The sequence below is a fragment of the Choloepus didactylus genome, chromosome 2 (genome assembly GCF_015220235.1).
Source record: "Choloepus didactylus isolate mChoDid1 chromosome 2, mChoDid1.pri, whole genome shotgun sequence".
In the NCBI taxonomy this organism is placed as follows: domain Eukaryota; kingdom Metazoa; phylum Chordata; class Mammalia; order Pilosa; family Megalonychidae; genus Choloepus; species Choloepus didactylus.
The window spans coordinates 2,984,652-3,006,584 of record NC_051308.1 but is presented as its reverse complement, the minus strand read 5'-3'; the positions used below and the strand labels follow the sequence as shown (position 1 = coordinate 3,006,584).

Here is a 21,933-nt window from a genome sequence, read left to right as displayed (position 1 = left end):
TATATATGTTGCAAATATTTTGTCATTTGGCTTTACGTTTTATAATGGGGACTTTTGCTTTTAGAAATTAATCTTTCTGAAATCCAATCTGTCAATCTGTATTTCCTCTGGTGTTTATTTTCTGTGTGTATTTTGACTTAATAGATATCACCAAGAATGAGAAAAGAAAGTATATTTTAGGACTTACCACCGGTCTTCAAAACTTTATGCGATCTTGAGGAAGGTTCTGGGAGGGAAAAAAAAAAGCGATCCATATCATTTGCAAAACCACATCAAGATTTTACCTTTATAAATGAATTGTAAGCTTATTGGCAAATTGATTGATCTCTAGACATTTTCTATCTAATTTACATAAATCCTCATTGTTTAGAGATACTTAGCAGAAGACATTCACTTGGTCAAAACAGTAGAATAACTGTAAGGTCTTGGAATCAGGAGTCACATAATAGAAAAGCAAAATACTATTTTACCAACCTGTCCACTCACAGAGCAATTTCCTTAGCTTTACCACATATAAGCAAATAACATTCAAATTTATATCTTTTATTCCAGACCCTTCTCCCAAGTGTCAGACCTCAAGTATGAACTGCCCATCCGACATTTCCCCAAAATGCCCCATAGCCCTAGCAAACTCAACATGTCTCAATCTCAGCTCACCAGTCTCCCCCAAAACCTACTCCTGGCATGACCGTCCCAAGATAGGGGCCAGGACAGCAATCTGAATTTTTCCTGTTTCCAGCCATCACTGTTTTGCGGGTTCCCAAACATCCCCCACTCCAACCACCAAATGTCTCATTTCAAGCCTTCATCATCTCTCCAGATTAGTGAGATACATCCTAATGGTCTCTCTGCCTACTGCATTCTCCACATTGAACCAGAGTTCTCTCTCTGAAAGGCAAATATTCTCATTGCTCATTGCTTCAAATCCTTCCCTGGCTTGCAGGATCAAGTTCAAACCCAAAGCCCGGCCTGACAGGCCTGCCACACCTCAGCCCCTGTCTGCACCTCCAGTTGCGTCCCTTTCCATTCCACCGTGCCCACCCCAGCCTTGCTCCACCCCTCACTCCAGCCAGGCAGACCCACTAGCAATCAGATGTCTGTCCTGCTCATGCCTCACAGCCTCCTCACATGCTTTTCCCTCCCCATCAGCCTCCTCCGCCCTCAGGGTTCTGTCCAGGGCACAGGTCCTCTGCTCACTGGAGCCTTTTCTTGCCTTCCTGGGCTTCTCTCTCGCCTTGGTCTCTCCCATCTTCCTTCCATTCAACCTCAGCCAGAGTGCGATCAGACAGACTGGTATTTATTTGGCCTCTCCCACTAGACTCTGAACTCCTTGCAAGCAGCAATCGTGTGCATTATTTATTATTGCCTTCCTAGCCCTTCGCGAGTGCAAGGACTAAAGCAGGCCCAAAATAAACACCAATTTAAATTAAAAAAAATATCCGAGGGCTCAGGGACTACTTGATGGAGTCTGGTTCAGCAAATACATTTTAAAAACTTTAGGTTTGACTACTGCTTTGCGTGTGTCTCATTGACAGGAGACCCATCTTCATGAACAAGTACAGCTTAAATGCCTACACATGCTGAAGGTGAGATGCTATACAAAGCAAAACTATTCGATGTGTTTTCTACTCACTAGGAATATAGAGTTAAGTAGAAAAGGGTTTTAGAACAAAAGTGTGAGGGTCCCATGTTAAGGCAGCCTTAAATGTATTCAAACTGGTAGTGATCACTGAAAACCAGAAAGAAAATGCCTTCATGTCACACTGAAAGGAACTTAGGTTACTTGTCCCCTGTGATGATTAAATGTGATTACAACATTCTATTTACCAGATTTTCTTCTCAGCCGATGTGGGGCAGAACCTTCTTTGGAACCACAAAATGCTTTTGAGTCTCCCTCAGGGCTGTAGCAGAAGCCAGGATGGTCTGTAAAGACAAGCACATGCATCAGTAAGAATGGGCACTGTGACTTCCAGGAAAAGTGTCACAACTTGTTTTGGATATCTCCAGATTTAATCCTTGTCACCAGACACAGAGACAAAACCATGATAACCGGCATGGAACGTGTATCTGGGGGCGTTTTTGTTTACAGTGGGACTTTCAGGATGGTGTTGGCTGCTCTCTCGCTCTCTTCTCTCTTTCTACCCTTCTGTACCCTCCCCTCTTCTCCATCTCTCTCCCTCTGCACCCTCCTCTTTAATTCTCTAGCAGAGAGCCATAGAAATTGGCTTTCCCCTTCCTAGAAAGTTAGCTAAAACATGTCACGTGTGGCGACTCCCTCCTGGCACTCGGAATAACCTGCAGCTCTCTGACCCTTAGTCACAAAACCCCATTTGAATAAACCAACAAAACAACTCTGGCAGCTGAACTGTTACCATGGCCCTCAAGAGACTGTGACAGGCCAGGACAGATGTGCTGCCGAGGGGGATATGTCTGGAGAACCTAGTGTAGGTGACGATTTGACAAGGCCGGGCGTGGGGGAGGAATGCCAAGTGCTCTGTGCCCTCCGGAAGCTGTCCTCCAGTGCACCAACTCTTAATGCCTTTCTAGACATATGTTCCTTGGAGCATTTGATAAAAGCTACAGATTTCCTCACCAGAAAAGGAATTCCCATGTCATATCAGGGAGTTGATGTCTTTTTATCGCCTCCCCCCATGGCCCAAGTCTCCTAAGAGGTACATGGACTTTAGATTGAGAACTTTTGGTCTGGTTTTTTGTTTGTTTGTTTTAATTCAGTTTTATTGAGATACAATCACATACCATACAATCATCCATGGTGTACAATCAACTGTTCACAGTACCATCATATAGTTGTGCATTCATCACCCCAATCTATTTTTGAAAATCTTCTTTACACCAGAAAGAATAAAAATACAAATAAAAAATAAAAGTAAAATGGTCCTATTTTAAGGCACTGCAGCACATTCGATGTTCAGCTGCATCCTGATGTCTAGGGGTCAACAGTTTTAGGACATAGCTGCAGACCAATCTCCTTCAACATGGGGTAAGGCTCTTTGAGGGGGTCTAAAGGTCAGAGAGTTTTGAGGATGGTAAAGACCACATATGCATCTCCCACGTCAGTGGCCACGTTGTATAAATGAGGCCATTTGGTCTGACAGCTTGGTCTACACTGCCTACTCTCAGCCAATTCCAAAGTCAGGGGAGGGAAAATACGGTCCCTGCCTCAGGCTGGGCTGTTGGAGCCTGAGCCCGGAGGAGATGCATGTGGTACCAATTGGTGGCTCGAGAATTCTGTGCACTCACAGAACCCTACTGGTCTCTAAGAAGGAATTCAGAGCCTGGGGATGAGGAAATGTTTGGTTGAACAGAGGTAGTCAAAACAGGAGCTGACTGCTCCAGCTCTCCATCTTCCTCCTGACTTCCTCCTCACTGCATGCATCTACCTACCATTGTACCTTCACTTTGAGGGATCTTGGAAAAAAATCTTCAAGAGATGTCCCCTGAATACAATGTAGGGATTTAGAGAATATGGGGAAGTTAGCCCCAGCCTAGTACACTGCCAGGGATTGCCTGCCATCTGTTTCCTGGGATCTGTTAGCTACAAAATGGGGAGTCAAACCTCAGTGCTCTCAAAAGACATTGCCAATGGGGTGCACATGTTTCCATTTTGGTGAGGTTTCTTTCCTTCCTTGGAGAGGTAACCACTGGCAGACTGGGGGGGAGCGGTAAGAGAGCCAATGTTTGCACTAGAGGAAAGAACCCACTAACCTAAGATCCTTTAGAAGCTTAATGTAAAAGTAGAAGTGTTTACTGAGAGCCACTGATTGTACCCTTTGGATGGATTACATGGTGTGTGAATAAAACTGCCTTTCATGTTTAAAAAAATGTAGAACTGTTTTAAGTCAAAGTTTCTGGCAGACCTGATGATGAGGGTTTAAAGCTGCTGTTTTCCCTTTAAATTCTATTCCATCTGAGAGAGAGCAGGATGTGACTAGTGCTGTAGAGCAAAAGCTCCTTTAACAGGAAGGGCCTTGCTGTTATTCGTTCTTGTGATTTTAGACTTTTGGGTGAATTTTGTGCTGTATCAGGAAAACTACTATCTAGTTGGCATGATTCTAGCAGATAATCGACACAGAGGTAAAGTGGGAAATGCACAGTGGGGCCTTCTGCTTAGGTGTTGGTAGGGGGAGAATCAACCCTGGAAGCTTATCTTATGTTGTCATTGGACACAGAAACTTCCCCGTGGCGGGCCACTAAATGTGGAAACAAGTCAACGTGTTAGGAAGAGATGGCATTGCTTGCCTGCTGTGTTTGTAAAGACAGCAAATAGAGAGCTCCTATTTTCTTACAATTGGCATTTTTATAAATGTTAAGATAGAAAATGTACAAGTAGACAATAACCTTTCAAATTGTATTAAGGAAACAACACTTACGAATGGCATCCATTTCAAGTATTGCTTGCTTGGCCTGAAAGAGAGAAAGTGTAGCTATAATTGCAGTTACATTTTTTTTCCCCCTTTAAACTGCCAATCTGGATACAGGCCATCTCTCGCTTAAATAGTTGGATGTTAAAATGCTTTTAATAAATCTGTTATTTCTTTTAGGCACTAACGCATCATTCAGGGGTATTCAAAGAGATCAATGCTCTCCTGTGGATAGGAGGTGCAACACAATGGATGCAACAGAGTTCAGAATAAATACACTGGGGGGAAAAGGTACCTTTGCCAAAGTTCCCAAACCTGGCTGAATATCAGCATCCATCCAAAATACAGTTTCCTGCTAGACAACTCTGATCCACTGACCACAAAGCTCAAGCATGGGGTCTGGGGTGTTTGCCACCAGCCCTCCCCATATTACTGGTGCTTTATAACTGTTTTGAGTTGACTGCAAAAAGGTGGCTGGAAGTTTCCTCTGCCTCTCTCTTTCCTAGTGTTATGCCATTATTCCCTGGGCTGCCCCAGAACCTCATCTTTTCCCGGAGGGAGGGAGGGAGGGAGAGAGTTGCAGCGGGTGGGTGGGGAGGCCCTGGAGGGCACGTCCTGCAGTCCCAGCTCTGCCACCTAAGGAGGCGACTGCTCTGAACATCTTATTTCCCCACATGTGAAACAGGATAACAGGACTGCCCTCTTTAGAGCTGCTATTAGGATCAGATGGCAGCCATTCATCCAAGGCTGAAGTCACTACCTGCTCTCCCTAAGGGATGGTGCCTGATAACCCCTGACCCTTGCTTTCTGTACCTGCACTTGCTTCTCCCCACCCCAACCCAATCTTCTGAAGTTGGATGCCTTGGGGCTTCTTTCTATCATTGTTATGGTTGCCCTTATGTTATAGACACTTAGAGGAATATAAAGAGATATGCTAATTTTCCTATCATGAATCATTTTGCCTGTGGGTTCAGATAAGGAAAAATAAAGGAGTTTAAGTAGGCTTCTAGCCCCTTTAATGTCTTTTTCATTTGCAAAAGGCAATATAATATAGCCTACAAATAAATGCTGTGCTAAAAATAACTTTATACATTATGTTACTCGTATTTTGAGGCAATCTGTGACATCATAATAAAAACTATTTGGGCTAATCACAATCCTGTTTATTTAAAAAAAAAAAAAAAAGGAAAAAGGAAAACAAACGCTCAGTCACCTTAATGTTGAGAAAGCAAATGTTTAGGTTTTTATAACACTGGCATTTCTGTCAAACATCCAGAGTTTGAGATTACTAATTAGAATTAATTCCAAAGGCACATATTAGCTCAGTTTCTGTGAAGTGCTTCTACAGGGTCATGGTGATTTATAAAATGCAAGCCAGCTGGTTCAAAAGTCCCCTCCTTAACCTTTATCCTGTGACTTTTAAAACCTCTTGTGGCTCAGAAATAGTAACAGAGGACTCAACTCACTCAATTTGGATAAACGTTCATACACCATATATGGTATGGGCAAATATGGGCAATATGGCTAGTTTCAAGACGTTCTCTGGTTTCTGTTAAACCTGACATCAAGATCAGTAATTTTCCCCCCACTAAATGGTCTTGACATGTAATTTTAAAAAGTGCTATTCATACATTTACCACTAGGTGTCAGCCAGGGACCATCATGGGACCAAAACACTCGGGGTGGGCTGAGCAGGTGGGAGGGAGAGAAACTCAACTAATGAATTCCGGACAGCTATGTTCACGTGACTAGACATGCTACAGTTTTGGATGCTTAAAATTTCCTGTTGTGCACTTTTATTTCATAGAAGTTTTTTTTCCCCCATAGAAATTATATTTTGAAAGCTCTAAGCAAATATTTTTAAGAAATCTTGAGGGAAGATGTGAAGAGTTCAACTTAATGATCCTGTGTAAATAAAACAGAAAATTATTATAATGTTACAGTGGCTCAAGTATGCTAACATTAAGCTTTCACTGCAACTGCGAACAATGTAGTTAAGATACTCATTCTTTGTAGCTAAACAGACCCAGGCTTGAATCGGGGCTTGTTTGTGCACTAGCAGTATAAACTTGGGTAATTTACTTACCCCTTCTCAGTCTCTATTTTCACTTCTAAAATGGGGAGAATAAAACTCATCTCATAAAGGTGAGTTGCTGCGAGTCAAATAAGACTATAAAGCACTTAGAAGGGATGTGTGCTTAATAAGTCATAGCCGAAAAGTAACTTTTAGATTGGAGAATGATCTACAATGTGGGCAAAAAGTACAATTCTAATGTGACTATATGAACCATTTTAGAACATAAAGGGAACTGCTTGGAATATATATATACATACACACCCAGTGTGGGAGAAAGAGGACGGCTATGCAAGCTATTCTTGTTTTGCAATGATCTATAATTGCCCAGAACGATCCCTTTAGCAATTTTGATTTTCCCAGTAGACAGGTAAATAACAGGTGGCCCATTTCAAAGACACTTTGCCACTGCTTAGAAGGACATTCCAAGGCACTGAGCCAGGGATCCAGTAAGTAGGCACTAGGAAAACATAATGACCTTTCTGCATGAGCTGCCTTACATCTTGTAACTGTCGGATGACATGAAACTCACACCTAAGTCAAAGCACACAGCTATGCACATTCATTTCCTGGGTATAAAATCATTGCTGACAAGCATTAAGTGCTTTTCAAAATATTCAGAGCAAAATAGACACTCTCCTTTCTCAGTCACCTCTGTGTCCTTATTTTTCATTCACTGCTTTCATAAGTGCCATCCCATTTTCTGCTCTACCTCATTCCTCCCAGCTCTGTCATGGACCATTGCACCATCCACGTGGTTACAGTCCATCCATCATCCTGGCCTCGGTTCCATGACCACTTCATCTCCAATAAGCTTTCCCTCCACTCCAGAACAGCAACACCTAATCAGAGCCGCCCCTAGAAACTCATCACCCAGAACCGCCCTGCCTCTAAGCCTCTCCCTTGCTCAACCACAATCTCCATATTTCCATTGCTCCAAACTCAACTCCTGCTGAACCAGTTCTCGAACCTTATGAAGACCCACAATCCTTCCAGCCCACCCTTATTTTCCTGGTCTGTCTCACTCTCTACTCCGCCCGGAAACCATGCTCAATCATGACATGCTTATGAACACCTACCTCCCTTGCCCTGCTAACCTTCCCAGCTCACCAACTGGGTCAATCCCCAACCCTGGGGAACCCAAGTGCCACCGCTGCCTCCACGCTAGTTTCTGGGTTGCTGAGCACAGATTTCACAATGGCATCACCAGGCTGATGCTTGGTGCGCAGCTTCAGCTGGGTCTTGCCTTGCATGCATTATTTGACTCATCCGTGGTGACTCTCTGGCCTATTTTCTTTCCACCGTTCCTCAGGCACCTAACCCCACCTTTGCTTCACTCACTCAGCATCCGACATCATCACTGATGCTGTGAAATCAAGCCCTTGATCCCATCTTGAAGTATCTCTACCACTCTCATCTTCTCTCCTGGCTCAGGGAAGAGGGTTCCTTTCCAGGACTCTACTCCAGCTGTTGAACCCACTCCTTCCCATTTCCTTGGGGTGGCATTCCAACAAGCACACCTCCTCTACCCTTCTCTACCTCCTGCTCCCTCAGCTACATATACACCCAAGTGTTTTTTCGCTTTGACCAAGAGTCTTGCTTTTGTCTTGCCTCTCCTCAAGCTACCACCTATTTTCTTGCCTGGACTTTGCAAAAACAAACAAACAAAAAAGTCTATGCCCAGTCTGTTTCTTATCTCCCACTTTCTCATCAACCCACTGCCGGTTCTTCCTTTTTCATCTCTTCGTTGCGAAATGTAGTATCTACGTTTTGGTTTTAATCTTTTTTGACTCCTACAGCATTTGGGTCTGTGACTCCACTCCCTCTTCTGTAAGGCTCTCTCTCCTCCCAGGGTTACCCCAATGCCTTTCTCTTCCAGCTTTCTTACTACCTCCTGGCCACTCTTTCTTTGGTTGTCAACTCCAACCCCTGCCTCTTGGCCGATAACTGAGACGGTGGGACTCACAGGGTTCTTCTCTCCTTCGTACGTTTCTATGGGCCAGCCTGTCAAATTGTAGGACTTCAGTTACTAACTCTATTAAGAGAACCTCCAGAGCCTCAGCTTGCAAGACCTGAATTTCCACCTGCGGCTGACCCCGCCTGGTGCTCTGGAACAGGTGAACATGACGCTCTGCTGAGAGGCCCATCCAACCGGTTCCTCTCCTTTGCAGCCTGTGAGTCAGTGCTAAGGCATTATCCTCTTGGCCCAAACTCCCGACTCACCTTTGACTCTGAATTCTCCCTCTCTCCATGGACTTTGTGGGTGAAACCCTGCTCCCTCTGCCCCTGTGATGGGTTCCCTATCTACCCCCCTCTATGGCTGGGGCTCCATGGCAATGTTGCTCAGTTCTTTTGCAGACAAATCCTTCTCTTGCCTCCAATCCCACTCCTCTTATTTACTCATTACAGTGTCAGCACACAGGCCAGAAAATGCCCCCCCTTCCTCCAGAAGCTTCACCAGTTTCCCAATGCCAACACAATCCCGACTGCTCGGCCTTGGCATCTATGTTCGAAGCCCTTGGTCGGCAGCCTGTCTCCTTCCCTCCAGCCTCACCTCCTGCAGCCCTCCTATCTAGCAGACGGGAGCCATGAGGACTGTGTACTGTCCATGCGTCTTTGCTTTTGTTTATGCTGTTCCCTCAGCCTGACTTTCCTTCCCTTTTTCCCCCAGTCATTAAAATACTCCTCACTCTTAAAGACTGAGGCCAAAGGCATTTTCCTGCCTAAGTTCTGTCCCTGCTCTGCCCACTCAACTGAAACTGAACCCTTTGTCCTTCCACAATGCTTGGCTTACACCTCTATTATTTTATTGTGTTTAGCAAATAGTTAATTGTTTATATGGCTGGCTGCCTGGCATTCCCACACAACCCAACTTAGCTTTATTCCCAGGAAGTACTTGGTATACCTCTGAATAATCCTATTAGCTCTCTTCATTTTCTCTAGAAATTTTCTTACAGTCTTTTCCTTATCCTTTCTTCTTTCAAGCACAATGAAGGAGAACAAAAAGCAAAAAAAAAAACCCAAAAACACGCCCTTAGCCTCCCATGCTAATCCTTTAATAGAAAGATGTTAATCTTTCAATAGGTTAACCTTTTTAATAGAGGTGGCTGGGTTAGTTGACCTCTTACACATCCCAGCTCTCGATTTTCTTTATTTGGAAGCTGAGCATATATTCCCCCCAGGGTTCCTTCCTGGGATGTGAATTCTTTCTGCTTCCTGTTTGCCAACTTGGTCGTTTTACCTTTGCTGGAATCTTCGCCACGTGATTCTCCAGGATCAGCCTCTTCAGGTGCAGAACCCACAGGCGTTTGTCCTGCTGTGATTTAGCCTACCGGAAGCAGATATGGACAGTCAGACAATCACACCTCCACCGCTCCCCAGACATACACACTCCCATTGCCCCCGACAAGCCTGGAAGATACCCAGCATGGCCGGGAAACTTCGGCGTGTTGCCCGGCACCCGGGAGTCTTGGAGAGGGGCGTGGACACGGCTGTTACCTGAACTGTGTGCTGCAGCTTGGGGTTCTTGTAATGGAAGACGCTAAAGCTGAGCGGCTCCTTGGGTATCACCTCGACCAGCATGAGGTTGCCACACTGGAGCAGAGAGAGCAGAGGGAGATGGTGAGGCCCACGCAGGAGGCGCAATGAGTGTCCGCAGCCCTTCCCCGGGACCGACACTGGAATGTACCAGGATGTGAGCCTTGTAGGTGAACGTGTCCTCCCTCTTCTTCGTGATGAGGAGCAGCTTGTCAAAGAGGAAGAGAGTCCGTTCATTCTTGGCTCTCTGCAGGCGGAATGTCCCCTCGAGGACCAGTTCCCCATAGCTGGTCAGGTCTGGCCCCTTCCAGTTGGTAAGCAAGCTCTGGATCTCCTGAGAGAGTGGAAGCCACGTGGTGTTAGCGATTGGGACAGCAAGGTGCATCGGCTGAGCCTCGAGAGTGGTTTCTCAGATGGGAGGGAGCACTGATGGGTGGTGTCCCTTATGGACTAACAGAAAACTTGTAAACTGATGAGGTACCAATTACTTCTCTCTGTTCCTTAACAATCTCTCAGCTATATAAGCCACCTTGGCAGGTGATCTCACTGCCCTCCCCTCTACGTGGGACCCGACCCCCAGGGGTGTAAATCTCCCTGGCAATGTAGGATATGACTCCCGGGGATGAATCTGGACCTGGCATTGTGGGATTGAGAACATCTTCTTGACCAAAAGGGGGATGGGAAATGAAACAAAATAAAGTTTCAGTGGCTGAGAGATTTCAAATGGAGTCAAGAGGTCACTCTGGAGGGCATTTGTATGCACCATATAGATATCTCTTTTTAGGTTTTAGTGTGTTGGAATAGCTAGAAGGAAATATCTCAAACTGTCGAACTGCAACCCAGTAGCCTTGATTCCTGAAGATGACTGTATATGTAGCTTACAAGGGGTGACAGTGTAATTGTGAAAGCCTTGTGATCACACTCCCTTTATCTAGTGTATGGATGGATGACTAGAAAAATGGGGACAAAAACTAAATGAAAAAATAGGGGAGGATGGAGGGGGAGGGATGGGATGATTTGGAAGTTCTTCTTTACTTTTATCTTTCATTTTTATTTTTATTCTTTTTGGTGTAAGGAAAATGTTAAAAAGTTGACTGGGGTGATGAATACACAACTATATGATGGTACTGTGAACAGTTGATTGTACACCATGGATGACTGTATGGTATGCGAACATATGTCAATAAAACTGAATTAAAAAAACAAAACAAAACAAAAAGTGAATAGGGAGGGATGGGGGGAATGGGATATTTTAGGTGTTCCTTTTTACTTTAACTTATATTCTTCTTCTTTTTTGTGTGTGATAATGAAAATGTTCAAAAATTGATTATGGTGATGAACGCACAACTATATATTGGTACTGTGAACAACTGATTGCACACTTTGACTGTATGTGAATATATATCAATAAAATTGAATTGTTTAAAAATAAATGTCTCAGCTACAGCTGGTGTCAGCAGCTACATTTTTCAAAGACTAGATAAAGGAGCTGGGGTGTGGCCTTCTTGGACAGGCATCTTTCCCTTGACTCGATCACTCCCTCTTTTCTGGATAAGCACCTTTAGGGTTGTTGACTGGAAAACCTTCTTTCAGAACCTGAAGTCCATCCCACATACAAGTAATGCAACACTACAGCTTGTGTAAAATCACATCAGACATGTTTTCTCAGTAATTTCCTTATTTTAAGTTCATTTATTTGGTGGGAAGGAAAGGAGCATTTCTTCACCCCTTCTCATGTTCTAGTGCTTTTAATGGAATTTGATAAATCGATAATGTGAGTCAGACATTTCTTTGGGATTTATTCTATGCAGATGTCTACTAAGAAAGCTGATTTTATTATTTTGAAAAACTAAAATATCCACAAACACCATTTAGTTAAGGAGCCAGTCCCCTCTCCCCACCGCCCCACCAAGATGACCCAAAACTTCACTGGTTGAAAGTAAAAATTGATAGACGAGTTTGAGCCAGATTCTAATTGATGGTATCTTTAGAATGCCAAACAGATTAAAAAGGTAGGAAAAAAACGGTTATGTCATCATCTCTGACTATGCCAATGCCTAATACTATGTCCATAAAACATTCGAATGATAAAGTTTTAAACTTGTTGTTCATGCAAACAAAAAAACAGACGCAGTCTGGAAGATTACAATGTCTTCTTCCTCTAATTTTTGATGTTCAGTGACATCTCATCAAATTTGAGCTGCCTATCTATGAAGCCTAGAGCTTCGTTAATTAGAGCATCACTAATTCCTGAGTCGGAGTTACGGGATCTGCGTAGCCTAGAGTCATTGTGGGCTTGTATGTCTCCCTGCAGGGATGCCGGGAGATAGGATGTGGCCTCTGGGCTCATGTGGCCCTTGCTTTGCTTTGCTTTTATATAGTGAGCCTTTGGAGGTACTCAAGGCACAATTACTGGGATTTAGGACTCAATTTTAGTGCTGAAAGGGATGTTAGCAAACTTTAGTTTGCCCCTCTTATTTAAAATGAAAGGTTCGACCCAAGTGGAGCTGCAAGAGAGCTGGTTCCGACCCAGCTCTCCAAACTCTGAGCTCCTGCACTATTACACACACACACACACACGCATGTGTGTGCGTGTGTGCGTGTGTACCACCTCATGATTGTGCATGAACTATTGAGAGAGGAAGGACATAACAGCCCTTTAAACACGTCAGAGAAATTTGCTTTCAAAAAGAATTACTTACTTGTAATTAATAAAAAATAAGGCTGTGGGAGACACAAATTTTAACTTAGGTCATTGCTAAAGGGGCTATGAGCAAAAATATTAGTCTGAAAGTTGCCAAGTCACTTGCTCTTAATAGCCGTGCCAAATAATTATCAGTGTTTATCAGCATCACAACCTTTCTTCAGGGAGAACACTGATAAAGACCATGAAGTTCAACACTTGAGCTGCTTTAACATTCAACTTGGAAAACGGTAACACATCTGCACCCCCCGGGCAGCCGGGTGGGCACCCAGATCGCAGGCGCACCTGCAGCCGCACTGCGTGTTCGTGCTTCCGCTTCATGTCGTTGATGTGCCAGGCCACTCGCTGCATCGTGTCGATAGCATCAAGCACCACGTCAGAGCCTTCTGCGTCCTTGTCCAGGTGATTTTCTATTTCCTTAAAAAAAAGAAAAGAAAAGAATTAGCTATTTTCTGTTTTTTTCTCAAATAACCAAAGAACTAAGTAACATCTCTACTCTCTGTTCCTCATATTTTATTTTTGCTTATTTATGTACACACTATCATCATTCTTTAATGTTTTGAGAAATACCTGCCACACAATGGTAAGACAGGAATAAAAATAGAGCTAGGAAAAATATACGGAGATTAGGATTTCCAGAAAAGGAGAATAAAACATACATGTAGGCCATGAAATCTCCTAGCAATATTATTGCTATCATAGATGTTAGAGTTGATATTAGAGTGGGAGATTCCTGAGCTTCCTGGTGGCCAATGTAAAAAGTTCTCACTCTTACAAGGAAAATACATCCTTTTCTGTTTTCCTCCTCCAGAGAAAGGAAAATGTCTCACACAGGACTTAATATATTAACAGACTAAAAAATATAATGGACATAATATTTTTAAAAATTCCTCTACAACAAGTGCATTTTTGTGGAGTCGAGGTTGTAACACCCAAATGAAGCTCACAAAAGAAAATCCTTCAGAGACTCGAGAAAGATTGCATGGTTCCAGTACTCGACTCTCTGATGGTCAGAAGTATGTCACATTAGCAGGTCTCTTGGCACTGGAATTCCACAGCCCCAGGGCACGAGCTCTTCTAGTTCTTTTGAGCATGTAAGACATATGTCTCTGCACTCCTCGAGAGCCTAAAGATAGGGACCATGGCAGAGCTGTTTTATCCGTTATTCCACATTGCCTAGCAGAGAGCTGGGGAGTCCATAAATGCTTATTAAACTGAAGCTAAATCTTCTTAAAATAACAACAGCAACAATAGTCCTATAGCAATGTCTAAAACAGTAAAAAGACATCATAGTGGAGTAGAGAATGTCTATGACATTTATCATGTATAATCATTTAGTAAATGTCGCAGAGGTTGCAATCCTATGGTATAACTTGTGAAGATCAGTTCCGTTATTTTACAGTCACACCTTGTGACACCTTACTGAACAGTCAAGTTTTCTGTCTTGCAAGAAACTAGAAGGGAATTTACATTTTATTTCCATGCTTACACTCAGATGTAAGAAAAATCCTTCGAAGGGCATACTACTTAACTAACGACTCCCAGGTAAGTTCACGATGAATCACAATTTAGAAAAAAAAAAGAAGTTAGGTCCCACCCCCTCATTTTTTCAGTCTGAGAGGCAATTGTTTTCATCAGCAAACAGAATAGCACAGAGCATATTCTTGTGGAGATCTTCATGGGGGGCTATAAAACTTTGAAATGATGTGAATGACAAAGAAGGAACACTCTGAATCAACTATGGAGGCAAAAATACTTCAAAGGCTGCCAGAGATAGTTTTGAATTAAGCCAAGCACTCTTCTGCCCTTTTTCTTCTTTACCAGCTCTCAGGACCATCTTCCTATCAATTAACTCCTCCTAAGGCTCTTGGTTTCTTAAGTCAGACATGCTTAAGTAGCTGAGCTCTTAGACTGTGCTTTTGATTGATGGTCACCTTACTGTCTGGAAAGCCATAATTAGACATTATTAGGACACGCTGTTCTCAGATGCCATATCGTCAAGTCTGAACTCAGAGATTTCCCCTGGGAGAGGTATTATTTAATACTTAGGAGCTATTTGGACACTGAATTAGCAACTAATCCCACTAAATCTAAGAGGTCATTAGGATCAGTTTAAAAAATAAGGTACTATTCCTGTGGTGGTTCCATGGGGATGAAGATTCTCCAAAGATGAGCCACCCAGGAAAACAGACAACACTGAGAAATTTCCAGTCAAGTTGGACCATGCACATTCTTAAAATTTTAAATGCATGTGAACTGAGCAAACCTGAAATGTTTACCCAAGTTAGAAACCTGGACCTGTTTAAAAAGAGATACATATAAAGTGCCAGCAAGTTGACCTCAAAAGGATCTCTGCATTAAAGTTCTCGAATTTTTATGAAAGGATTTTTAATATTGTGTAAAATAAAATAAAAATAATCACCTATTGAGTGCCTGTGAGCTGCAGAGAGCTTGGGTAAGCTATGGGGTTGGAACCAGGGCAGATTTGAACCCAGGACCACCCTCTATACTGCCTCTTGTTTTGCAAAGGTAAGCAAAACCTACTTATGGGATGCAAGTTGCGTTATTTTCAATAAAACTTTGTCCATTCTTATAAACTTCCTTAAAGGACCAGAAAGGAGAGCCATGTCTACCTTCGTTTCTAAAGCCTCCTTGAATTGTGTAAAATGCTAAAAAGGAAAGAAGCCCTGAGGTGAAGTTTCATTCAGCTCCCAGATCACTCATCAGTCACGCTGTTCGCCAGTCTCCTCCTCTTCAGCCCCTTCTCTTTGCTTTCATCCAAGAGCCAATCCATGACAAATAGCTTTCCCTTCCCACCGCCTACTGGATCTGGGCTCTTGGAAATAACATAAAACACAAAACAACTGTTTCTCATTTAAATGATGTTTTTCATTTGCTCCCTGCCTGAAACTATCTGTTCCTGCCCAGCTCAAGGCCCTCTTAAGTCCTATCAGAATCAGAGCTAAAATTAATCTTTTTACTTGGCCAATGTCAATGGGGCTGCAAGCCTAGAATATAAATATCTCTTAATTCCTCAAAGCAGATTAGTCAGTTGTAAAGTATGAGCACGCAAAACGTTTCCATATGCCCACAGCCTTTATGATATTTTTTTCCTCAAGCTTAATACATACACACAAAATCTCCTCCCCACCTTGGAAAGCACGGAAGCGCAGGCAGAAACTTACATGCAAAAGGAGATGATACTTGAGGATGCGCTGAACTGGTTTCAGGAGATAGGACCCCAGAGGCAGTGAGTGCTTTAAAGTTTCCTGCCGTTCCCTGAAGAATTTGGCCAGGGTCTTGTTCCTCATGCACTCTGTTAGCACGGCCACTGATCTGCAAGAAGGAGAAATGTTTTCATCTGAATTGTAATGCTTCCCGTGGGTGTTGAAGTTCTAAGTGCTGTTTTTGGTGTGAATGCTCTAAAGCAGGTGCTTTATTTTCACACTGCTAAAACAAATACCATGCAACAGGTTGGCTTCAACAACCGGAATTTATGGGCTCATGGTTCTGAGGCTAGAAGCAACCCAACACTGAGGCGTCAGCAAGGCAATGCTTTCTCCACAAAGATTGTGGTTTTCTTGGTCCTTGGCTTTTCCATCACATGGCAATGCACAAGGTGCATCTTCTTCTGTCTCTCCTTGGTTCTGGTGACTTCCAGCTTCTAACTGCTTCCTGTGGCTTCTTCTTCCATGTCCAATTTCCTTTGCTTAAAAGGACTTCAGGCATATTGGATTAAGGTTCATCCTCATTCAGTTTGGACACACCTTCAAAGTTCCTATTTACAAATGGGTTCCCACCTATAGGACCAGGGGTTGAGACCTAAACATGTCTCCTGTGGGGGACATGATTCAACCTGTAACAACAGGTAGGGCGACTACGGAGCTATAGCTGGACTAAGATGCCTATTTGCAAATTAGAAAAAGACTTCCTTGGAGGGGGTGGTGATGGGTGGTGGTGGTGAATTAGCAAAAGGCACCACACCCATGGAAATAGCCCTCAGGCACGTGCTTCCTAAGCAGTGGGCTCCTCCATCCCAGCAGGACCTACAGCTTGGCAAAGTCCCCAGTTGCCCCTATGTCTGGGCCTCTCTGTGCAGCAGTCAAACTGCACATCTGTGTTCAGTTTCTATAGGTTAATTGGTTTGCAAGCCATGGGCACCTCTGGACTGAGATAAAAGGAGCTCTTTCCCACAGAGGCAGACCTGGGGCCTCGGTATAATGCATAAACTACAGGGCCTTATGTGGTAGCCCGCCTGAGACCTTTTTCCACACATAACCTTCCCTTTGAGAATCTGTGAATAGATCCCTCTGTCCTTCTCCAAGTGGTTCTCTTCATTCCTCAATACAGCTTTGTAAAAAGCTGGAAAGCCTTGCTCCTTAAGGAGTATGCCTCACTGCAGTGTCTAAGAGAAGTGGGCCAAAATTCTTCCTTCATTCCAGCTCCCCCAAAGGCAATAAACAGAGCCCCCCACACTTTAAGAGAACAGCTGAAACGATGCTCCTACCTCGTACATAAAGCAAGCTAGCACGCTATTATAGACACATGCAGGGCCATAAATTCAAATCCTATGGTCTCCTCTCCCACATACCACCAGTGTAGATCTTAAAAAAAAAAAGACATAATCTTCGATAAAAAGTTTTAATTGGTGTTCATCTGTTTTAGGTGTCCAATTCAATGATTTCTAGTATACTTGCAGAGTTGTACAACCATCACAATACCTGTGCAATCTTGAGAAAGTTACTTAACTTCTCTAGGCCTTAATTTCTTCATCTATAAAACCGAGCTAAACCCTATTGCATGGGTTTGTTCTGAGAATTTATAGAAAGACAAAAAGCATTCCGAACATTAAAAAAAATTCTTATGGTCTCATAACTTAGAAGGAAACAGGTGGAGAAAATTGCAGCCCTTTCCTCCCCAAGTCAGTAATAAGTTTTCAAGATTAATTTAGAAAATCAGACTGAACCAAATGCTACAATAAGACTCCTTGGAAGGAAGCTAAATGGAAGCCTTATAATTAAACCATTAGAATCTCTTTGGGGCCCATCTGAGAGGTTTCTGTTCAAAGGGACTGACTTCCCTGAAGTTGAGGAGAGCAAAACTTTTCTTCTGCGTTCAAGTCCTTCCCCAGGTTCTGAGGCTCTAAAGACAGAACCTAAGGCAGGGAGGGTCTGAGACAGAATGAACTGTCTAGTAGCCTCCCTGGCCACCCTGAAGGCTGGAGCCCTTGACCAAGAATAAGGTCCAACAACAAATTAGGAGCACTCTAGTCTCTTGGTTCCCAGAACCCCAAGTGAGGGGAGCACCTGAGGACAAACGTCCTGAATGCAACTGTGCACCACCCTGGGAGAATAGGGGGGGAGGCTGAGCTTCTTCCAAGAGAAATCACTGAGCTGTGACTGGTATGAAGAGGTGGGCATCAGTCAGGGTGTGCTGGGACATTTAATACCAGCGTCCCTGGGTTCTACGGGGAAGGAAGGTTGTCTGATGGGCTGAAACACCTGGTTGTCTTGCTTGGTGAGCAGGTATCAGGGCATCTCCAGCCTCAGGGAGCCAACAGATGGGCGGCAGGGGCAAGGGCAAATGGTTGTCTGTGACCGACAACATGAAAACTGCCCAGTTGGGCAAGAACTTGAGATGGCCTTCTGAGCATCTCTCTGCTAACATATACTGCCTACTGTCTTCGAAGTCAGACTCAAATCCAAACTTGTCCTCAGGGAAATTGTCCTTAAAGATTCTCATTGGAATTTATTAATTCTTTTCCTCATGTACCTTTAGCTTCTATTACACATAACTGGGTCGGTACCACATTAATTTGTTTTTATTGATATGATCTTTCCAAATGTTGCATCTTGGTGTTATGGTTTGAATCATATCCCCCATGAAGACGTGTTTCAAGTCCTAAGCCAGGTCCTATGGGTGAACCCATTTGTAAATAGGACCTTTGAAGATATTATTAGTTAAGGTGAGGCCAGGCTGAATCAAAGTGGGTCCCAATCCAATCTAACAGGAGTCTTTCTAAGCAGAGGACATTTAAATACCGGAGGAGGAGACAGATGGGGAGAGAGATGGCCAGTGAAGGAGGCAGACATTGAATTATGGGCTGTGGGCAAGCCAGCACCAGGATGTTACAGACTTCAGAGAAAGCTCGGTGCTACTGATACCTCCATTTTGGACTTGTAGCCCCCGAAACTTTAAGGCAATAAATTCCTGTTGTTTACGGCAGTCTGTCTTATTTGTTACAGCAGCCCTGGAAGACTAAGACAGAAGTGTGCTGATCCTCAAATGATCCTCAAATGAAGAGACACTGCTTGAAGGCAAGGGGTTTTCTTGCCAGCACTTTCTGCCAGTGTATACTCAGCTTGGCACAAAGCTTCATGAGTGACTGGCTCCTAAAACACTTGCACGCATGATTTGGCTTTTCCCCGACCCTGATGTACCTAGCAAACAAAAGGCTCCCTTTATTTTGTACTCTCCTTTTCTTAGTAAGTCAGAAAAATCTTCTGACTTTGCAGTATTGGAAGTTTATATTAAGAAGGTATTTCTTTAGACAACATATTTATAATGAAATTGCACAAACACTATCCCCTAAATAAGCCCCAGTAGCAGAGTCTTGGATCCTAATAATTTGCGTCCAGAAATCTGTTGATTCTTCAGTCTGAATGCCTTTTCCTTTCCCTGAAGAAGAAGTTTTGTGGGGAAGTTGAGGGCTGATTCTGTGCCATCTCTGAATTAGGATGTAGGGCAATTCTCAAGTTTGGCTTAAAGACAATGGGATTTAGTTGGGCACCCAACATTTTCCTGATATCTTCAGCACCGAGGCAGAAACAAATACTTTAAGAGTGAACATTCCTTAAGTGTAACTGTAAACTCTACCGATAAGGATGCAGGGATGAGTGGACTAAATGGAATGTGGAGTTTTTTTTTGTTTGTTTTTTAACTCAGGGGAACCTAGGAGAAGCATTATTGGTCACCAACCCAATCCCCAGGACCTAATATCCTGACCAATATTTAGAGGAGGAGACTAAAATTCTTCAGTGGAAAGTGTTCTGCATCAGTAAGTCTGGGCGTCTGGCCCCATGAGCCTTAAATCCAAACTGGCACTTCAGGGGGCTCCCCAGCACAGGTGACCCCTCCATTCTTCCTCACCACAGCTGCACAGGGGCTAGCCAGCCTACTCGCTTCTCTTCGGGGCAGATTCCACCACCCACTTCATCATAAGGAATGTTCTCTACCAAGACTGGCTACACAGAGCAGATAAAGGCTCCCTAGCTTTCCTCTTCCTGGGTGGTCCCTAAGATAAGAACTCCTACTAATCATGGAGAATCACAGAGCTTTAGCACCTTTGCAGGAATGTGGCAGCACAAGGTCTGAGGTTGGAAAACTTAGGTTCAGATCCCAGCATGGCTGCCTATCAGCTCTGTGGCCTTTGTAAAATCATTGAGCCCAGCGGGGCTCAGGCACCTCATCCATCCACTGGGGCTGGGGTAGGGGGGATGACCCACTAGCACCTTATGAGATCCAATCGGGTACCGGGCAGGTGTTGGATGTGCTGTCTTTCTTTTCCTTAATCCCCCAATATCTCTGGGTTGCTGTGAAAGTTAAATTCAACATTTCATATTTACAGCATTTAACCCAGTGCCTAGGACTCTGTTACAGCTCAATAAATATCTTTTGGAGAAAAAAGAAATCCCTCCCATTGTGGCCCGTGGTCTGACTTGATTCTCTTATTGAAATAGTCAGTAGATTCTCCAGGTGTGCTCCCTAAACTGCCCTCCTGCCATCAGTCTGGGGTGTAAAGCAAAACTGAAGTAATCGTCCAGGGAAGTGACGAGTCCCCTTTGCTCACGTAGACTCACAGTGATCTTTCCCTTCTCCAAACTCCATGAAACTTATTACAGTCCATGAGACTTAGCAAAAATGGAACATATTTTCTCCCCAGCTAGATTTATCTCATCAGCAGTGCTTCCCAAATTCTGAAAAACATGGCCCACAGGGAAAAGGGTCAAGAGACTAAACTTACAGCTCACTTAGCCTCTCAGTGAAGACACTTAGCAATCTTTTTGGTCCTTTCAAAGTCTTTCACAAATCTTCCCTCTGCTGGTGCTACAGGCCCCAGGTCCTGCAGGGAGCCCCAAAGTCTGAAGGGATCAATATCCGGGAGCCCTGAAACCCGTTCTCAGTGTGCCAAGTTGGAAATCTCTCTCTCAAGGTCAAGGACCACAGTTTTCATTTTCCCCAGCATGAGCCAACAACCATGGACACTGGATGGACCCAACAGAAACAATTATGAAAGTGAACAAAAGTACCCCTTGTTCACATTGGTGAGCCCTACCTTGGATAGTTAGTGCAATACTGGGTATAAATGTGGAACTCTTCACTCTGCAAGGAAACAAAAGAGAGTTTCATAGGCAAAAAAAATCAGACATCGATATATACTGAAAAGCAATAAAAATAAATAGCGGCATGCCTTTAAGGTGGTTTCTCGCATCCCATTAGCCTGTCTCCTGGCGTCTGTGACCATCGGGTACACGTCAGGAATGAACCTTCGACTTTTTCTACCTTGCTTTGTACTCAGAAACCACACACACTTGAAATTATTTGAGATCAATAACTATTTCTTGAGCATCTGCTGTGCTATAGTGAGCCTGAAGGCAAATACAAAGAGGATGAAGGTTTCCTGCCCACTGGGGTCACAGTCCTTCGGTGAGTGTGCAGTGTAGGAGAGAAATGTAGATAGGTGGTTTAAATATCAGGTGGTAAGCACGATGTTGGAGGTATGTACAGGGTACAAGAAAGTGACTTTACACTTTCTACTCTTGACTGTGCTGCTTTCCCTACCCACTGTCTTTCCCACCTTTTCCACTTGATAGCCACTGAGCATCCTTGGGTTCAACAAAGACTTTGTTTCCTTCAAGAATAGAGCTGAGCCACCTGTTCTTACGCCAGGCTTCCACAACACCCAGTACTTACCTTTCGTGCAGCATTTGCCAAGTAGTAGTAAAACGATCATTATTAAAACAATGTTACTATAATTGTACTATTGATTATAGTCTATGGTTTACATTAGGGTTCACTTTTTGTGTTGTATAGTCCTATTTTTTTTTAAACAAATTTTTATTCTAGTAATATACATACAACCTAAAATTTCCCCTTTTAATCACCTTCAAATATATATAATTCAGTGGTGTTAATTGCATTCACAATGTGGTGCTACCATCACCACCATCCATTAC

At 43.5% G+C, this 21,933-nt stretch overlaps 1 protein-coding gene across 2 annotated transcripts in view; it reads right to left on the bottom strand.

Moving 5' to 3' along the window:
* Nucleotides 1-21,933, bottom strand: part of PLEKHG1 (pleckstrin homology and RhoGEF domain containing G1) — a 229,535-nt gene that overhangs the window by 15,770 nt on the left and 191,832 nt on the right. For both annotated transcript variants that reach the window (XM_037819416.1, XM_037819406.1), the window contains 9 exons: nt 21,033-21,079; nt 15,883-16,033; nt 12,983-13,114; nt 10,145-10,327; nt 9,955-10,050; nt 9,698-9,784; nt 4,392-4,425; nt 1,828-1,923; nt 188-226 (listed from right to left, as the gene is read on the bottom strand). In XM_037819416.1, the coding sequence (XP_037675344.1) occupies nt 188-226; nt 1,828-1,923; nt 4,392-4,425; nt 9,698-9,784; nt 9,955-10,050; nt 10,145-10,327; nt 12,983-13,114; nt 15,883-16,033; nt 21,033-21,079 (865 nt within the window). The remainder of the gene's footprint in view (nt 1-187; nt 227-1,827; nt 1,924-4,391; nt 4,426-9,697; nt 9,785-9,954; nt 10,051-10,144; nt 10,328-12,982; nt 13,115-15,882; nt 16,034-21,032; nt 21,080-21,933) is intronic.